Source organism: Carassius auratus, chromosome 19 (genome assembly GCF_003368295.1).
Source record: "Carassius auratus strain Wakin chromosome 19, ASM336829v1, whole genome shotgun sequence".
In the NCBI taxonomy this organism is placed as follows: Eukaryota; Metazoa; Chordata; class Actinopteri; order Cypriniformes; family Cyprinidae; genus Carassius; species Carassius auratus.
The window spans coordinates 28416442-28432788 of record NC_039261.1 but is presented as its reverse complement, the minus strand read 5'-3'; the positions used below and the strand labels follow the sequence as shown (position 1 = coordinate 28432788).

Here is a 16347-nt window from a genome sequence, read left to right as displayed (position 1 = left end):
TAAGAAATGTGCATGCGTCAACTTCATGTCTGGGTTTTGCCTTGCAAAGTTACTGATTTGTGACCAGACTCGAATGTTCTTTTTAGAAATATACATGATTGTGTACAGATTAAAAGGTCAAACTGCACTTACGGTAATAATTTAAAAAGCTACACTGAGTACAAAAGCGTAAATAGGAAAGCAAAAGAGAGACAACTTGGTCCACAACAGCACACACTCGGGCCAGGCAGGATGTGCTGATAAATTCTGAAATGAAGTGCACTTGTTTTTTCTGTGCTTTTAGGCTGGTTTTCAGTCAGACCCACCCCCACCCCCCCCCCCCCCCCCCGAACCCAAACAAACAAGCAAGCAAGGTTCGATGCGTTCCGATGGCTTCGTATGAAGTGGAACTCTGAGTGCATAAGGTTTGTTTGTTGAACTGGTGTTATCAGAGTCAGGTCTTGCTGATTCAGATCTTCTGTCAGAAATTTGGTATGCTGAAGAGTTCATGATTGCCGTGGTCTTCTCAGAGGGACCTTAGGCTGCTATGCGTGGCTGTGAACGGAGATGCTGGAGAGATCGTTCCTTATGATTTCATTAACTGTGAAAACAAGTTGAAATCATGTTACTTTTAGGCTACACCCAAAACAAACAATTCATCTGCAGTAGACATTGCATCACCACAGAAAAATATTGCTAAATGCACTTTCACAATATGTTTACTGAACTGTAGTCACCAAGATATTTATTATATGTGAACGATTTATATGGATGATGTATTGTTTACCTGCAACACTGCATTAAAATGTTCTCTGTTGCAGATTCAGATCTTTTGCAACACATTGAATACGAGTGTCTCGTCAACATACACTACCATTTAAGTTTTTTTTTTGTATCTCTCTTATGCTCACATCATTTAAAGCATCGTTCCTAAATATTAATTTCCTTACCAAACATTCTTACTGATCTCAAATCTCTGAACAATAGTTTGTGTACTCATCTGGCGGTTGATATGACTAGAGTATTCAAAATATAATGAGTCGGTATGAAACTCTTTTTAAATGTGTAATGTGACTAATTTTCAATTGAAAAATATTTAATGATCTTTTTTTTTTCTTTCTAATCCTGATACCTAATTAACAAAGTGTCAATGTTATCACTTTTAATTAGGTCCAAGGAACATAGGAAAATCATTTAATGGTAGAAAAAGAAATTAAATTTCAAATGTCCTATTATAATTCCCCATATACAGCGTCTAAAACTCCAAACAAACAGTCAAAATAACTAACATAAATAAAAATAAATAAAATTTCTCTGAGTGGCCTCCGTGAGACTTAGAAGATATCATGCCCTCATATGGAGGTCCCTGCAACTCCAGCTGTCTGCTGTCTTCCTGCACTCTATCTGTCTTTGATTTTTCCCACACACTAGGACCCTGGCTCCTTCTGTCAGCCGTATTCTTTGGCCTAAGCATGGGAAGTGACTTAGCATGCCTTCAGGCTATACAAACAGCCTGGCACTCACTTGCTGTGTGATAGCAGGGGAAACCGGATGAGACTGCCTCTTAAAGTTAGCATGTTAGCATATTAGCGGCAGACATATCATCTTACTCTCAGGCCCACAGGGAGCATTGTATGACCAAAACACAGCACATTACCCTTCCCTGAATGTCTGTATTTCAGTTTTCAAGCCTTCAGCGGTTTATTGCAAAACATTTGAGCCTTTTAGCTCTGAGAAGAGTAATTCGCTTTCACGTTTCTTTGCTAACGGCTCTCAAAGCTCTGAGGGGCGTAGATAGTCAGTCGTATCAAATGCTCTATCGGTTTCAAAACAGCACATTCCTCTTCCCTTACGATCACAGCACAGACCACTTTAGCTGGCCTTTGAATTCTTTAGCATGGACGTAAGCACCTGCAGGAAGCATTTGATAACTATTAGACAAGCTGTGTGTGTTTTTCTCATTTGTGGTGAGGAATATCATCCTCAAAGAAGAATCCTGCATTTTTTTAATGCCATCAAACATTCAGTCATAGTTTCCTTGACCGCAAATTTAATGGCAATTTATACAGAAATAACCATTTCTGGGTTTTGCATTGTTTATATTAGAGATAAGCCAATGAATTGGCATATTTTTGGTCATTTTGAGATTAGCAGCACTGAAGGTCTTGTGTCAGTCCTTTTTTCAGGCCTAATTTGTATGTATTTGGTGTAAAATGTGTGTTTTTCATTAAATATATTTTTAAACCTTTATCGTTTTGCTATTGTTTTTGAGATATTTAAATTTTTTAATAGAAAATACTTAAGGCCGCATTTGATCAAAAAATACAGTAAAAAGATTAATAACATTTAAAATAATTGTTTTCTATTTTAATGCATCTTAACATGTAATTTATTTCTGTGATGGCAAAGCATCCTTTCTTAAGTGTCAGTATCTTTCAAAGAAATAATTCTGATGGGCTGATTTGCTGCTCAAACATTTCTTATTATTATCAGTTTTGAAAACTTCTGTGCTGATAATATGTTATGGGAACTGTGATACTTTTTTCAATATCCACTGATGAATTAAAAATATATACTGGAAAACCCATTTCGGTTGACCACTAGTTTGTTTCAAAAGTCCTTGTACAACCTCTAAAAAAAAGTCACGTATGCTTTAAAATCCCAAAAATCTAAAGGCAGTGACACAAAAAGAGAGAGTGAGTACGAGCAGACACACGTGGGCTGAAGGCGGTGGATTTCCTCCCCTCATGTGTCGCTCCCGGCCAAGACCAGGAAGCCTGCTGAGGAATTCCCTGCAAATGAACCATGGCCTTCACGCTCCAACTGCAAAACTGCCTAAGGGACGGAGAAGTCGTCCGGAATGCTGACGTTCCCTCTAAACAATGAATTTGAATCTGTCTTTCATCTCCTCATGAGGCGCAGTGCACCCAGCCTACCTGACCTCAGCCTGACACGGTCTCTTCCCAGGCTCCTGGTTTCACTTTTTCTCCTGGATCTAAAAGAGCTATTACTCGGAAACACCTTAAACCATCAACAACGTGCCAAAATAAAATTGGGAACAGTCAGCTGACAAAACACTGAAAACTGCACTTTGATTTACCCCCAAATACCAGAACTTGAACCACTGATATACTTAAAGTTGGAGGAATATTTTTCACACCCTTATAAATATTAAAATCCATTAAGATTTCATATTCGCTTGAGCATAAGCCCATATGATACGCTACTGCCAGTAGCATTCTGATTAAGTAGCACTAATATATGAACAGGAAATGAATCAATAAGATTGGCTGAATTATGGGGAGAAATTCACACATGGACGTGCCACACAAACACCACTCCATGCTGAAACAATTAGGGACCTTTGACAGTTGGGAGTAAATTACGCCAATACATCTTCTTGAAAAATTTGGCGAGCCTTAACAACTGCCATGGGAGTTTGGACATTAAAACGCAGGTCTCTTGAATCACTAGGTTCCCAACTGTCAAAACAGAGGAGGTTGAGAAGAAATACCGGCACGACTGCACACATGCAATCAAATTTTATTTGCATGATTTATGGTGAGCTGGACATTAAAGAAAGCATCTTTTTGGGTCTAAAAGACTGAGTTGAAGGGACGGACACATTGCAGTGGAAAAAGATCTGAAAATAAAAAACCCAAAGCACCACAAACCAAATAAATATTGAATGCACAATAAAATTTCAAACAAATCAATCACTACACAATCACTTAATCACACCAGTACCATTAATTGGTTACATTTATTTTTTTTGTCAATGTTTTGAAATAAGTCAAAATACAGTAAAAAGTAATATTGTGAAATGTTACAAAATTGTAAAATAACTGTTTTCTATATTATTATATTTTAAAATGTAAATGGTTTCTATGAAACAGAAATATTATATGAATTTATGAGAAAATAAATATTTTGTCAATTCAATACATCCTAAAAGCATTAATTAAAAGCATTAATTCCTTAAATATAAGGTCTTGCTGACATCAAACCCTTAAACGGTATATATTCTTCAAATGTAATGCACTGAAAGCATTAAATCAAGTAACCTACTCTTTAGATGCACTACTTTCTCTGAGCAATATCCAGTTATATTTCACTGCCGAATGAATCAGCGTTTTTAAATGAATCAGCTGAATTAATGATTGAACAATCATAAAGACAGCTGTGGCAGTGTAAATGAATCAGTGTTTTGGATCATTCAGTTAAATAAATGATTCAGTGATTCTTTCTTTGAATCACTACCACTAATGCAGGCAGACAGTCTGTCTGGAACAAACACAGACAAGCGGCATGATACAAATGGTGGGACGATATTCAGCCAATCAAAACTTAGAATAGAAGTAAATAGATAATAGGATGTTCTGTGATTAATACAACTATGCGAGGGCTGCTTAACTATGACCTATTGAGTCTTGGTCCAAATACCAATGCTGTGATGACGAAGCGTCTACTAATACTTTGAGTATTTGCAACGTGTTTGAACTGAACCAGATTCATTGCAAGCAGCATAACTCTAACTATGTTCACAGTTCCCTTGAGGTTTCATCTTCCACTGACCTGATCGACCAAATCCATTTGAACTGTGTCTCTTCATGGCATGAATAACAGGACACACAGATTTCTTGTGAACTCATGCTTAAGTGAGCATCCCACAAAGAAAGAGTACAAAAAGAAACGTGAACATATCCAAAGCAATCAAGATATTTGTGTTGAGCAGAGAGACTCTAGGGACCCTGTTATGATGAAAACTTACATTTTTTTTGGTTTGGGGTTTTGGCTAAGGATAGCAGTAAGTGACTCATGTACTGTGATGTTGCTTTTGTAGACTGTTGGCTTGAGAAGAAAACTGTTGGCAGTTGCCATAGGATACATCTCAATTTGCTGCCACATTTCGAATGAGGAGTCTAATGAAAGGGCTTCAACAAGTGATAAGTGACTGGATATACAATAATAGCTGAAATATGAGACATTGCTTATGGCTTCATATCAAGCTTACAAGCGTTTTTTGACTTCAGTCTGGTGCTGTTTGAATTGGCACCAAAGAATAATCAGAACTTACCCTTCATAACCCGATAAGCTTAGCATGACTCTAGAGGTATTTCAGCACGTGATAAATGATTCAGAGTGAAGATGATGCATGGATAGAGTTTATAGAGTGTGGAAGAGATGGTGTTCATGATTCAGTGCATTAGCCAGAGAAGTTTTTATAAGCCTCTGCTTGGAAAAATATATCTAAATGTTAGATGTCATTTTCTATTCAATAACACATTAAAAACGCTACACCATTTAGCGCATTAAAAACAATAGCATCTCCAACAATTGAGCATGCTGCTAACCAACCAAGACCATGGGTTCAGTTCCCAGGGAATGCAGGAGCCAGGGTTATTATTGTTAACTAGAACCATTTTGGTTAAATTAAATAAAGCTGAAATAGAATAAAATATAAATATTAGCAAAGCTTAAAACTAAATGAAAATTTAAAATGTTGGTTTTGCAAAAGTTGAAGTGACTGGACCTAAAAAAAACTAAAGCTGAACTAAAACTTGAAATAAATTAATCATAAACAGTAACGTAAAATATAAATAAATAAATAATATAAAGGATATTTGGACACAACAAAATGATTAAAATATAATAAAAATTCAAATGAAGACCCGAAAGTATAAAAGAGCCACACACACACACACACACTAACAAACAATTCTAATAGATAATGCTGGCATAACACTAGTATGATTTGAAAAAATATATACAGATTCTTTGACTTGAATGCAAAGTAACTTACTTTTGATAAAATCATGTGCCAAGTGCATGAAGGTAAAAGTTTGAACCAAAAAATTCCATCAGACCTACTTAGGAAAACATGGCATGAGTCGATTCCATGTTCCATTCCATTCAGTGATTCCGACATTTGTAATAAAAAGCTCAGAATACTTTATGATTACAGCCAATGACCATTTTAGTAACCAACTGAACATTTTACATATCTATCAGACTAAATTAAGAAATTAAGGCCTTCCATTAGTTCATAAACGAATATTTTTTTGAATGTTTTGTATATATACCATTTATTCTGACAATTGCACCTCTTGAACTTTGATATTAAGGTCTCGTATCTCCGGGATTGCTGTTGCGACTCTGACTGGGAAGTGAATATGTGGATGTGAGGTAATCCAAGAACCTGCATCCTGCTGGACCAGGATAAGCGGCAGCTGGATCCGTGTGATAGAGCCCGGAGACCTGGCCCGCTCTCTACCTTCAGGAAACAATGGGGGAACAAGGAACTACCAAACAATTATCCCACCAGCACTGTTAGCCTCATTAAGTGGTCCACAAGCGCCAAAACTCCCAGAAGTCCTAATTGTTTTAATCAGCTGAAGACAAGAAAAACAGACCCTGGGTCAGGATCACAGTCACACTGGGATTTTTCATCTACGCAATGACCAGCAACATAATTGAGTCACGAGGGTATATCTTCCTCAAAAACTATGCTAGCTTGACCAAGTACCAGACCACAAGATGTTTTTTGGCCTTTGAATCAATATTAGCAAAATAACGATTCTGTTAGTCACAACTTGGAGGTGACTAACAACGTCTGGCCAATCTTGTCTACTCAAACACTTATGTAAGCACCTAACAAACAGATTTCTTTAAGGGATAGTTAGTTCACCTAAAATACTTTTATAATTTACTTTGGTGGAACATAAAGGAAGAAAAAACATGTCAGAGTTTTATTTTGATCCATGCATTGAAAGTCATTTGGGTGCTGTTTTGGACCCCATTGACTGTCACTGTATTAGCTGTATTGGCTCCACAAATAGAATCAACTCATACATGTTTGGAACGACATGAAAAACACCTTAATATTTCTTAAACAGAACTAAAGTTGATAGTGCTTTTCAGTTTTAAAAACATTCCCACTATTTGTAGATATAAATGAACAGTGCATTCTAAATTCACCATGTTGCATAAATATGTTTCACAAGTCCTGTACTTGCTCAATGATCTGAATGTCCAAACTGCTCACCACTCCTACATGCATTTCTTAACAGCGCCACAGGCTAAATTGGAAAGTTTGTTGTGGTTTCTTATGGGGAACCCAGCTCTTGGGTCACGTGGAGTGGAGCGGTTCCCGTAGTGACCCCTTCCTTTACTGCAGGATCTACTGCTTTGGCACAGGCCGAGCTGGATCGAGCTTCCTGGCAGCGCTCAAGCCACAGGCTTGCGTCGACAGTGGCCAAGTCAGTGTGCTTTATTGCAGAGAGGCCCCTCAAAGCTTACGGCTGGTGAAGGCCAGGAGCCAGGCTCACAGCCAGCTTTTGTAAGAGTTTCCATGAGTAAAAGGGTTTGTAACCCCTCCTCAAGAAGCAAAGGAAAACAACAGAAGGAGCATATCAGAGGAAACAGTGAGCAGTAAATGAAGACTGAAGTAATGGTTAAGCAGTTGGTGGTGAAGTTTGAAAGCACCTTCATCACACTCGACAGCTGATTCAAGCACATTACAAGTAGGAACATCTTTAAATTATAATAATAAGACAGCTAAAGCATCAGAAAACTTGAATTCTAGATACACTGACAGCCATGCATGACAGACGATGATTTCGTGCCTTTAGAAAAGTGCCTCGGTTTTCAAAACAAATTAATAAGAGTGGTTGACAAGCTCAGCCAATGCCACACCTGACAGAGTCCATTATAGCTGCAATCTAGAAGAAATGCAATCCAAACTTCTAATGACACAGGAAGCCATGTTAGCGCTTGGTAAAACGTGTTATATTTTGCCAGCGGAGAAATGACAGGAGTAGTTATTATTATACACTACCTATCATGATGATTTATGACTTTGACCTTTGACCTTTTGACAGGTTGAACTTCCGGTAACCTTATGATGGATGGGCGGAACTTTCCGACTTCAAGGGTTAACCTATGACCTTTCCAAGCATCGATCATGTGCTTTTGACAGAAAGTTTTACCCTATTGACCTAATTAGTTCTAAATCATGGTTTTGACGGCTAGTTTAAACGGAAGATGAAAGACTCCTCACGCATCGATCATGCGGTTGTGACAGAAAGTTTTACCCTATTGACCTGTTAGTTTTAAATTAAAACGGTATATGAAAGACTCCCCAATCATCGATCATGTGGTTTTGACAGAAAGTTTTACCCTATTGACCGTTAGTTTGTTTGAAGTGTGTGCCAGTTGTTTGAACTCTGTGTCAGTTAGTTTGTTTGAAGTTTATCACAGTTATACGGTTATGTGTGTGTGTGTGTGTGTGTGTGTGGTTATAAGACTTCTCCCCCTCCCATTACATTTATGAGCGGTGTATAAATGGGGTCGGTGTGTTCTACACGCATCACCGGAAAGGGAAACATGAGCTACATGAGCATGGATGGTTTATCCTCCCCTCAATCGGCAGATTTGGGACCGAGCAACAGGATGTTGAATAGCCTGACTATGGCGCCGAGAAAACCTTTCGGACACATCCGTTTGACAAGTTTTCTCCATGAAATTTCAGAATGGACTAAAGGTGAATTTATGATGCGTAGTAACCGCGTATTTGGATACAAATTTCACAAACCAACTCGAGTCGTTACGCTCTACACCACCGACGGCCTCGGTGAGTTTCAGGCTGGGGAAGACGAGTGTCTGGTATTTCCTGAAAAAGACTGGTCTCTATTTTACAAACGTGTCTGGAATGATCTGAATGAAGGCGGCGAGGAGCCTTTGTACGTGGCAGAGTGGGACGGGACGACCCCGAATGTCCGGTACCGTGTGGTGGGTGACCATACTCAAAAGAGACCGAATGATTCTGTTTACATATTCTGCTGTAAAGACAAGACAAAGCTCAACAACACACGGTTTGGACGCATCCTGCCTAACGAGCATCACGATCTGTATGAAATGCAGTTTTTGTTCAAGTGGTGCGATCTGGATCTACTGAATAGGCTTTTTTCAACCATCAACAAAATGTTCAAATGGTGTGACATGCATGACGGATACAACAAAATTAAAGTGCAACTGTTCCACCCCGAGAGATGTGCTCGGAGCAGCACATACTCTCTGCCGTCCCCGCCCATTCACTACAACCATTCTAAAGCTCCACGGTCGGACCTCGTCAAGCGCCGTGTATAAATCAAGGCTGAAGCGCTCCAACGCCCCCCTCCCCTTTTCCGCAGCGATCATAAAATACCGCGACTCGACCCTCCCGAGCATCATTTATAAACCATGGCCGAAGACCACGTATGCAGCTGCGGTATCTCTTTGGCTGTTACGGTATCGTGACACGCGGTATCGGGGTGGGATGCGTCCATAATAATCTTGCTCACGAGATTCGTCATCTGCTCTTTGTAATGGTCTTTAAACAATAATTCCATACAGTACTTTAGGCTACAGGCTGCACCCATGTTGGAGACGGTTTGGTCACTGGCCATTCGCGTTTGGGAGATTTTCCCAGAGATCAACGACGTCGCCGACTATTTCCTTGCAGGGTTTGTCCAGAAGTCTTGCCCTGATTTCTTCCACCTTGGAGACGATGAATGGTTCGTCTTTTAATTCGCGCAGAATAGTCCCGACTGTTCCTTGAATACGATGGGGTTGAGATTTTAACCCGCACCGCTCCAGGAGGGTAGTGATGATGGAATGAAAAGAGGGTTTAAACAGCTTGCCCGAAAGTTCGTCAAAGTGTGTGTCGAAGTAGTAGTTGGGAGGGTCAAACAGACAGGAATGTTGCAGCTGACTAGGATGGTCAATCGCGCAACCCTCGCACTCGTCCTTCTGCTTATTGTTGATGAGATGTTGCAGTAAAACCACGGTCGCGGCTTTCACGATTTTGAATCCGACGTCGGTGAAACATCCGTCTACGACGTCGAAGTCAGGATTAGAATGAGGAAGGGTTCGGTCGAATGTAGAGGAGTCTTGCGATTGGACCCCTAAACTTTTGTCCCCTCCGTGGGGGCTGGGGGTCCCGATCATCAGATCCGAGTCTAAGCTACGTTTGATAGGTGGTCCGAAGTAGTTTTGGAGGTCCGAGGCTTCAGCGGTGACGATGTTGTTGGGAGCCCAATCGCAAGACTCCTCTACATTCGACCGAACCCTTCCTCATTCTAATCCTGACTTCGACGTCGTAGACGGATGTTTCACCGACGTCGGATTCAAAATCGTGAAAGCCGCGACCGTGGTTTTACTGCAACATCTCATCAACAATAAGCAGAAGGACGAGTGCGAGGGTTGCGCGATTGACCATCCTAGTCAGCTGCAACATTCCTGTCTGTTTGACCCTCCCAACTACTACTTCGACACACACTTTGACGAACTTTCGGGCAAGCTGTTTAAACCCTCTTTTCATTCCATCATCACTACCCTCCTGGAGCGGTGCGGGTTAAAATCTCAACCCCATCGTATTCAAGGAACAGTCGGGACTATTCTGCGCGAATTAAAAGACGAACCATTCATCGTCTCCAAGGTGGAAGAAATCAGGGCAAGACTTCTGGACAAACCCTGCAAGGAAATAGTCGGCGACGTCGTTGATCTCTGGGAAAATCTCCCAAACGCGAATGGCCAGTGACCAAACCGTCTCCAACATGGGTGCAGCCTGTAGCCTAAAGTACTGTATGGAATTATTGTTTAAAGACCATTACAAAGAGCAGATGACGAATCTCGTGAGCAAGATTATTATGGACGCATCCCACCCCGATACCGCGTGTCACGATACCGTAACAGCCAAAGAGATACCGCAGCTGCATACGTGGTCTTCGGCCATGGTTTATAAATGATGCTCGGGAGGGTCGAGTCGCGGTATTTTATGATCGCTGCGGAAAAGGGGAGGGGGGCGTTGGAGCGCTTCAGCCTTGATTTATACACGGCGCTTGACGAGGTCCGACCGTGGAGCTTTAGAATGGTTGTAGTGAATGGGCGGGGACGGCAGAGAGTATGTGCTGCTCCGAGCACATCTCTCGGGGTGGAACAGTTGCACTTTAATTTTGTTGTATCCGTCATGCATGTCACACCATTTGAACATTTTGTTGATGGTTGAAAAAAGCCTATTCAGTAGATCCAGATCGCACCACTTGAACAAAAACTGCATTTCATACAGATCGTGATGCTCGTTAGGCAGGATGCGTCCAAACCGTGTGTTGTTGAGCTTTGTCTTGTCTTTACAGCAGAATATGTAAACAGAATCATTCGGTCTCTTTTGAGTATGGTCACCCACCACACGGTACCGGACATTCGGGGTCGTCCCGTCCCACTCTGCCACGTACAAAGGCTCCTCGCCGCCTTCATTCAGATCATTCCAGACACGTTTGTAAAATAGAGACCAGTCTTTTTCAGGAAATACCAGACACTCGTCTTCCCCAGCCTGAAACTCACCGAGGCCGTCGGTGGTGTAGAGCGTAACGACTCGAGTTGGTTTGTGAAATTTGTATCCAAATACGCGGTTACTACGCATCATAAATTCACCTTTAGTCCATTCTGAAATTTCATGGAGAAAACTTGTCAAACGGATGTGTCCGAAAGGTTTTCTCGGCGCCATAGTCAGGCTATTCAACATCCTGTTGCTCGGTCCCAAATCTGCCGATTGAGGGGAGGATAAACCATCCATGCTCATGTAGCTCATGTTTCCCTTTCCGGTGATGCGTGTAGAACACACCGACCCCATTTATACACCGCTCATAAATGTAATGGGAGGGGGAGAAGTCTTATAACCACACACACACACACACACACACACATAACCGTATAACTGTGATAAACTTCAAACAAACTAACTGACACAGAGTTCAAACAACTGGCACACACTTCAAACAAACTAACGGTCAATAGGGTAAAACTTTCTGTCAAAACCACATGATCGATGATTGGGGAGTCTTTCATATACCGTTTTAATTTAAAACTAACAGGTCAATAGGGTAAAACTTTCTGTCACAACCGCATGATCGATGCGTGAGGAGTCTTTCATCTTCCGTTTAAACTAGCCGTCAAAACCATGATTTAGAACTAATTAGGTCAATAGGGTAAAACTTTCTGTCAAAAGCACATGATCGATGCTTGGAAAGGTCATAGGTTAACCCTTGAAGTCGGAAAGTTCCGCCCATCCATCATAAGGTTACCGGAAGTTCAACCTGTCAAAAGGTCAAAGGTCAAAGTCATAAATCATCATGATAGGTAGTGTATAATAATAACTACTGACAGGTAATAATTTTGACAAGCAAACCCATAAAAAATCCTGCTCTCACTCCATGCATAACTACTTGTCCATGTTTCGGCTTAGTTTGAGCGGTATGGACTATATTTCAACTGCTCAAACGTATGAAGACTTAAGCCTCTTCTGGAACTTAAGGAAACCACTATGGCATCTGTAATCTGCTATCCGACATCTTCTTTAGACTCCAAGAAAGGATCTTAGATCGTTAGCAGAACAATTTCCCTCGCTAAATATATAGCATATAAGTGTTTTACGTTCTCAAAAGTGTTCCTAGGGCTGTATAAACACTGATGGCCCATCATGTGTTCTATAGTGTTGAAAAGCTGCGGGCTGAATGGTGTCCAGACTATTTGTATATCCCCCCGATACAAACTTAATGACATTGCTGAAAAGCGACCTCTTGTTGTGCTTGAAGCACCATGTGATGTTTTAGCAGATCTTTTCATTACCAATAAGGTTTGGGTCTGTGAATACACTAGAGAGCCATTAGTCTCAGTGTCAGTACACCCACAAACCGGCCAGGGATCACCTGATGCATATTACATACAAAACTGGACAGTACTTTCACAATTTGGCAAGTTTTAATCTGATTGGCTGACATTACACAAATTCCCAGAGTCAGGGCAAACAGGTTTATTTAAGAAAGTTTACCATGTTAAAATATTCACTGGATTTGCCAAACTTTGCCAGGTTAGATAAGTATGTAAAGGGTGCTACTTGGATATTGTGTCGAACCTACTGGTGCACTTTGGATAAGGGACATTCAATTTAATACAAAAATAGGATTAGTAAAAAATCCTTATAAGATCATGGCTAAAGAGATTTTTAGAATAATTTTTTTAAAGATTTTTTAATCTTTATATACATGGTATAAACTATATTTTCAATATATATTATATAAGTTATTTAGATTTTTAGGTGAGCATAAGAGACTTCTTCATTACCAGCCCCAAACTTTTGAATGGTAGCGTATTCTCTATATTTGTTTGACACTATGTTTGAATTTTGTCTGATGCGGACGATTCGCTCCAAATGAAAACTGCAAACTGTTATTGGTTGCTTTATGTCATTCAAATAGCTCTGGGCCACAATAAGCTACGGTGGACTTTTTGCCATTTAGTCAAAGATCTGGCTACAACTAGAAAACCATTATCTATTAGCTTTTATGATTTAATAGACAGATCTGATATTAAAATTCTTCCATCTGTTGAACATTTCTTCCACAGATGCTTAAAATTTAACACAAAAGTTGAAGGCAAACCGATGAAGTCATTCATTAACTTTCCAGTTAATTTAACTTGCGTTCTCGATATATTAAACACCATGGAACAGGGCTGCTGTCAATGTGGCGGTACGGTTAGCACTGCGTTGGATCTTAATTTTGTAAAGGAGCACTCAGGCAAAAACATCAAGCAATTAGAAACATCTGTTGGGCATTACATCACCAGACTACGATGCACACGGTCACTAAATTTCACTGGAATATTGCGCTGTCACTTACCATCATCTAGGTACATTTGATCCAGTTCCTGTGGTTCCTGCTTTATGCTGACAGCCAGTATGGTGGGGGCATCTCCCTCCTCCTGTAGGATGGGGGAAGACCCGCTCCTCACCGGTCCTTTGGTTATCTGAGCTCCTAATGCAGAGGCCTCGTTGGTGGCCTGTGATTGGGTTAGACTCTGGCTGGGAGTGAAGGGGAGTTCTGGTGCAGAGTTTGGGGTGGAAGGATGGGACCCTGGAGAAGAGGCGGCACTTCCTGTTGGGTAGAGGATGGACTGCGGGTAGCGTCCGGGTGTGGGTTGGATGGTGGAGACGTGTGGGACCGTTGGAGACTGGGGACCTAGGTTCGATCCCGCTGATAGGCACTTAGAGGAGAGGTGAGGTGGGGAAAGATCCTGGAGTTTGGGGCTGGTGCTAGGGGAGGACGAGCAGGACAGGGAGGTGGGTTTTGCCACCAGTCTCTGAGGGCTGGATGTGAAGGAGCCTGTGACACAAGGCCTTAGTTCTGATGGCATCATGGGGGTAATCGCCGGGGGGTTGTAGTAGGGCTTCGGATGCAGGGCCAACCCGGCAGGATGGAGCGGCACACATACCTGGGGGAGGTCGTAGTCGTCGTGTGGCTCTGTTTTTATGGTTGGAACTAGGGAGGCGAAGGGCAAAAGACAGCAAAGAGGAAGATCAGATGAAGAAAACCGGGGAAAGGAGAAAAACGAATAAACACACGTTCCGGGTTCATGTGACTTTATGCGAGCTAGCGAGAGTGAGTGGGTTTGTGGCTAGGATACCCGCAGCGAAACAAACATTCTCATCAATGAGACTATGTGTCTGAGGCTACGTGCTCCCGCCCAACTGAAAATATTTAAAGAAAGAGGGAAAAAAGGGATGAATCATCACCACAAGAGCCTTCCAGCTGCTTTTGAAAATAAAAGGGCTATTTTTTTTGGATCTGCCCCCAGTGCTAATACCATATAAGCGTGCATTATGAAATATGTTACTGCTACAGTAGCTTCACATCCATAGCTCTACAAAAAAATCAAGAAAAAAAATCTGCATTCTTCTCTAAGTAGAAGATTCAGTGTGTAATTTTAAGATGGGATCTCAGGTTTAAATGAGCCAAATTGCAACTGAGCTAAGAACTGGACTGAGACTGGATTAGAAACAGATCAGCAGATTGTACATATTGAGAGCATGGAGTTCAAACTAACAGTAAGGCTGCCCGTTTTTGACATACACAGTAGCAAAATAGACTTTGAGACTTTGTGAAAAGATACTATTGTGGCCTTTAGTTCATGCCTTTTAGTTTTGAGGTCATATATACTATATACTCAGTATGCAAATCACAGCTGCAATGTAAATATAAGCATATTGGTTACTTTTTAAATGTTTTTTGTATTTTTTATATATAAACTTCCTGTTCCTACAGGAAAATACACCATTGCACAAAAGAAAACATTAATGTACTTCTGTTTTCAGCATCCAATTATTGAAGGCATTGAAAAGACTGATAATGACATGAATTACAACTAAAAACTACCTCACTGTTGTTTCTTGGTGCATGTGATTCTGGCGAACAGATGTTGAGCAACTGGGAAGAATACAGCTGTTGTTGACAAACTCTTCATCCTCATGATGCTACATCTTTCACCTTTTAACTTCTGTCTGTATTTCTCGACAGACTATCAGCAGCAGTTTATTTTTCTTCGGCAATGAGACATCCCTCACACCAACATGCCTCCACAGAAGCCCTAAAGTTTTATTTTGCATTCTGTCAGCAATAAAGAGAAAAAGGGGAACTCTCTGTGCTGCCCAGACCAACCACAGGTTTAAAATAGAGCATAGACACCTATTTTAAGCCCAGAAAGGGGAAATGAGGCTTCTAGCACATGACTATAGAGGCAGGCAGATATCTGTCACTCCGCCTCATGTTTAACCTCAAAAGCCAGATGATTCAGATTTTTAACACCTACCACGGAAGCTTAGGCTCATTATACTCATCAGGGCCCATTTGTTATTCTGTGTTAATATGAATTGAAATAAACAGACCTCATCTTGATTCATGATAAACAGTGTTATCTTAAAATAGAATTGAAGACAGTCCTGCAAGAGATCTGCCAATCAACAGTTTGTGTAAAAAAAAAAATAATAATAATAAAAAAAAATAATAATAATAATTTGCACATCGCACGTTTTAAGTACATTAATTAAAATGTGCAATATAGATGACTCTGCATTATTATTCTTTTTTACTTTAATAATTAAACTATTATTTATTTATCTAACTAATGAATAATTAGTTATTTAAAAATAGCAATAAAATTATTAAAAAATATTTATTTTAGGGGTCTTCAGCAATGACCTTAAGACTGCCCTATAAAGAACCTAATGTTTGGCTAAATATTTCATGGTTCCATCCACATTCAATGTATGACGTACAATTATAGTTTGGTGTACAACAATAATACTGCATTGTTCTGCACAACAATAATAATTTAAACAGTAAGATCCACTAACAGATACATTAAAAAATGAATATAAATTGTGATTATTCTAGGGGTCCTTTGCTTTGGCCCAAAGACAATTATTCATAAAATATGCTGGACAATAATACAATGCATGATCTTTAGAAATGTCCATTCTAAAAAAAGACAGTA

General features: G+C 40.3%; 1 protein-coding gene across 2 annotated transcripts in view; it reads right to left on the bottom strand.

Moving 5' to 3' along the window:
• Positions 1–325: 325 nt before the first annotated feature.
• LOC113120110 (nuclear factor of activated T-cells, cytoplasmic 1) overlaps positions 326–16347 on the bottom strand; it is a 45610-nt gene continuing 29588 nt past the window's right edge. Inside the window, exons 9-10 of one of the 2 annotated variants that reach the window (XM_026289991.1) lie at positions 13698–14336; positions 326–580 (exon numbers count right to left, since the gene is read on the bottom strand). In XM_026289991.1, coding sequence (XP_026145776.1) covers positions 525–580; positions 13698–14336 — 695 coding nt within the window. In that variant the 3' untranslated portion in view covers positions 326–524. Of the gene's footprint in view, positions 581–6015; positions 7357–13697; positions 14337–16347 lie in introns of those variants that run through there. The other variant, XM_026289992.1, reaches the window with a different exon arrangement.